Genomic DNA, 1,866 nt, shown 5'->3' on the forward strand with positions numbered 1-1,866 from the left:
GTTGCATGCCTGTAATCCCAGCTACTCGGGAGGCTGAGGCAGGAGAATTGCTTGAACCCAGGAGGTGGAGGTTACGGTGAGCCAAGGTCATGCCATTGTACTCTAGCCTGGACAACAAGAGTAACACTCTGTCTCAAAAAAAAAAAAAAATAAGAACTGGGGTTCTTGCTTGGCCGTACTGGTGCACACTGTAGTTCCAGCTACTTAGGGAGGCTGAGGCGGGAGGATTGCTTGAGCCCAGAAATTTATGACCAGCTTGGGCAACACAGCAAGATCCATCCTTGGGAAGGAAGAAGGAAAAAAAAGGAACTGGGGTTTTAGAATCAGGCATAATTGAGTGTGTGCTCCTAATCTACCACCACGGCAAGGTTCACGTGGAGGACTTAGAAATGCTCCTTTCATGTTTTCAAAAAAAAATTTCCATTAGATGTCAACCTAGAAAGTGGTCAAAGCATTTGACTGAGCATCCAATACGCAGAGCTGTGTACAAGCAATTATTTGAGAGATTTAAATGCCCTTTTATGAATGTTCATGGATGAAGCCCAGTAGGAATAATGTACTTGAATACAATACAGCTTGGCAATTTCATACAGGTCTGTACATCCCAGAACCCAGAGAAAAGGGTTCAAAAGAATTTCCAAATCCATTAGATTTTGAGTAGAAATATTATTCACATCTTACCTATTCAACAGCCTCAGCTTCTGCGGGGTAATCAATCATTAGCAGACCAAAACGAAAATGCTTTAAAGACAATGATAATGTTATGTGTGATTTATTAAGCACCTACCATGTGGCAGGCACTATGCTAAACATTTGTTTAGAATTTACTCATGTAACTTTCACTACCCTGTTCAGTAGACACTGTGACTCTCTTGATTTATAAATAAGGAGGCTCAAAGAGCTGAAGATTAAAGAGATGAAGCATCTGGGCTAAGGTCACAGAGCTAGCCAGTGACATATGCTAGATCTAAGCCCAAGTCTGACTCTAAAATTCTGCTTTCTTTATTTAGTTTTTCTGCCATGCAAGGTTTACTGCCAGCTCCTCCAGGAACTTCTGAGTAAGCCTGCCCCCCAATGGCCGAAAGACCTGGAACTGAGAGCACTCACATTCTTTTATAACAAGTGTGACATTTTCAGCCCATCTCACAAATAGTAGTGTCCCCAAACCACATTGGTTTGGAGTATTGCTAACTATGCTATCAACTAGAGCCCTGAATTCCATCTTTCTCAAAGTCTCGGATGCTTCATTTTATAGACTCCAGAAAGGTTTGCAGTAACTTCATCCCTTAGACTGCACCCCAACAACTGGTAGCCAAAGCCCCCATGTGGTGAGCAAGGCAAGGCATCTTAATGCAGTGGGATGGGATAGACTTTGATTGGGTGACATTTACAGCTTGGACAAGAACAAGCATCCATCTAGCCCAGCAGATGGTCCTTGTGGAAAATGCCTGGTCTATGTCCTGTTATTCTAAACCCCAGTCCCAGCCAGATAGACCTCCCTGCCGCATCAAGACAATATGCTCTGCTAGGAAGGAGAGCCTAAGGGCTGGAAACAAGGACAGCAGCAAACTGAGGACTTATGTGATTCCTTTGCAGAGCTTTCCATCCAGGTGTCATGCAGAATTATGGGGATCACCCTTGTGAGCAAAAAAGCAAACCCGCAGCTGAATTTCACAGAAGCTAAGGAGGCCTGTAGGCTGCTGGGACTAACTTTGGCCAGCAAAGATCAAGTTGAAACAGCCTGGAAGGCTAGCTTTGAGACTTGCAGGTGAGAAACAGCTGGTTTCACTGTCGCTGCTGGAGTTCTTTTTTAGCTCTGTGTTCTTGTTCAGCAATAGAGATGATGCCTTCTAATCATTTTTCTGT

General features: G+C 43.8%; 1 protein-coding gene across 1 annotated transcript in view; it reads left to right on the top strand.

Annotated features, from left to right (window-relative positions):
- LYVE1 (lymphatic vessel endothelial hyaluronan receptor 1) overlaps positions 1-1,866 on the top strand; it is a 20,936-nt gene that overhangs the window by 3,027 nt on the left and 16,043 nt on the right. The window contains exon 2 of the mRNA XM_011969921.1: positions 1,597-1,768. Coding sequence (XP_011825311.1) covers positions 1,597-1,768 — 172 coding nt within the window. The remainder of the gene's footprint in view (positions 1-1,596; positions 1,769-1,866) is intronic.

The sequence above is a fragment of the Mandrillus leucophaeus genome, unplaced genomic scaffold (assembly GCF_000951045.1).
Source record: "Mandrillus leucophaeus isolate KB7577 unplaced genomic scaffold, Mleu.le_1.0 Scaffold920, whole genome shotgun sequence".
In the NCBI taxonomy this organism is placed as follows: Eukaryota; Metazoa; Chordata; class Mammalia; order Primates; family Cercopithecidae; genus Mandrillus; species Mandrillus leucophaeus.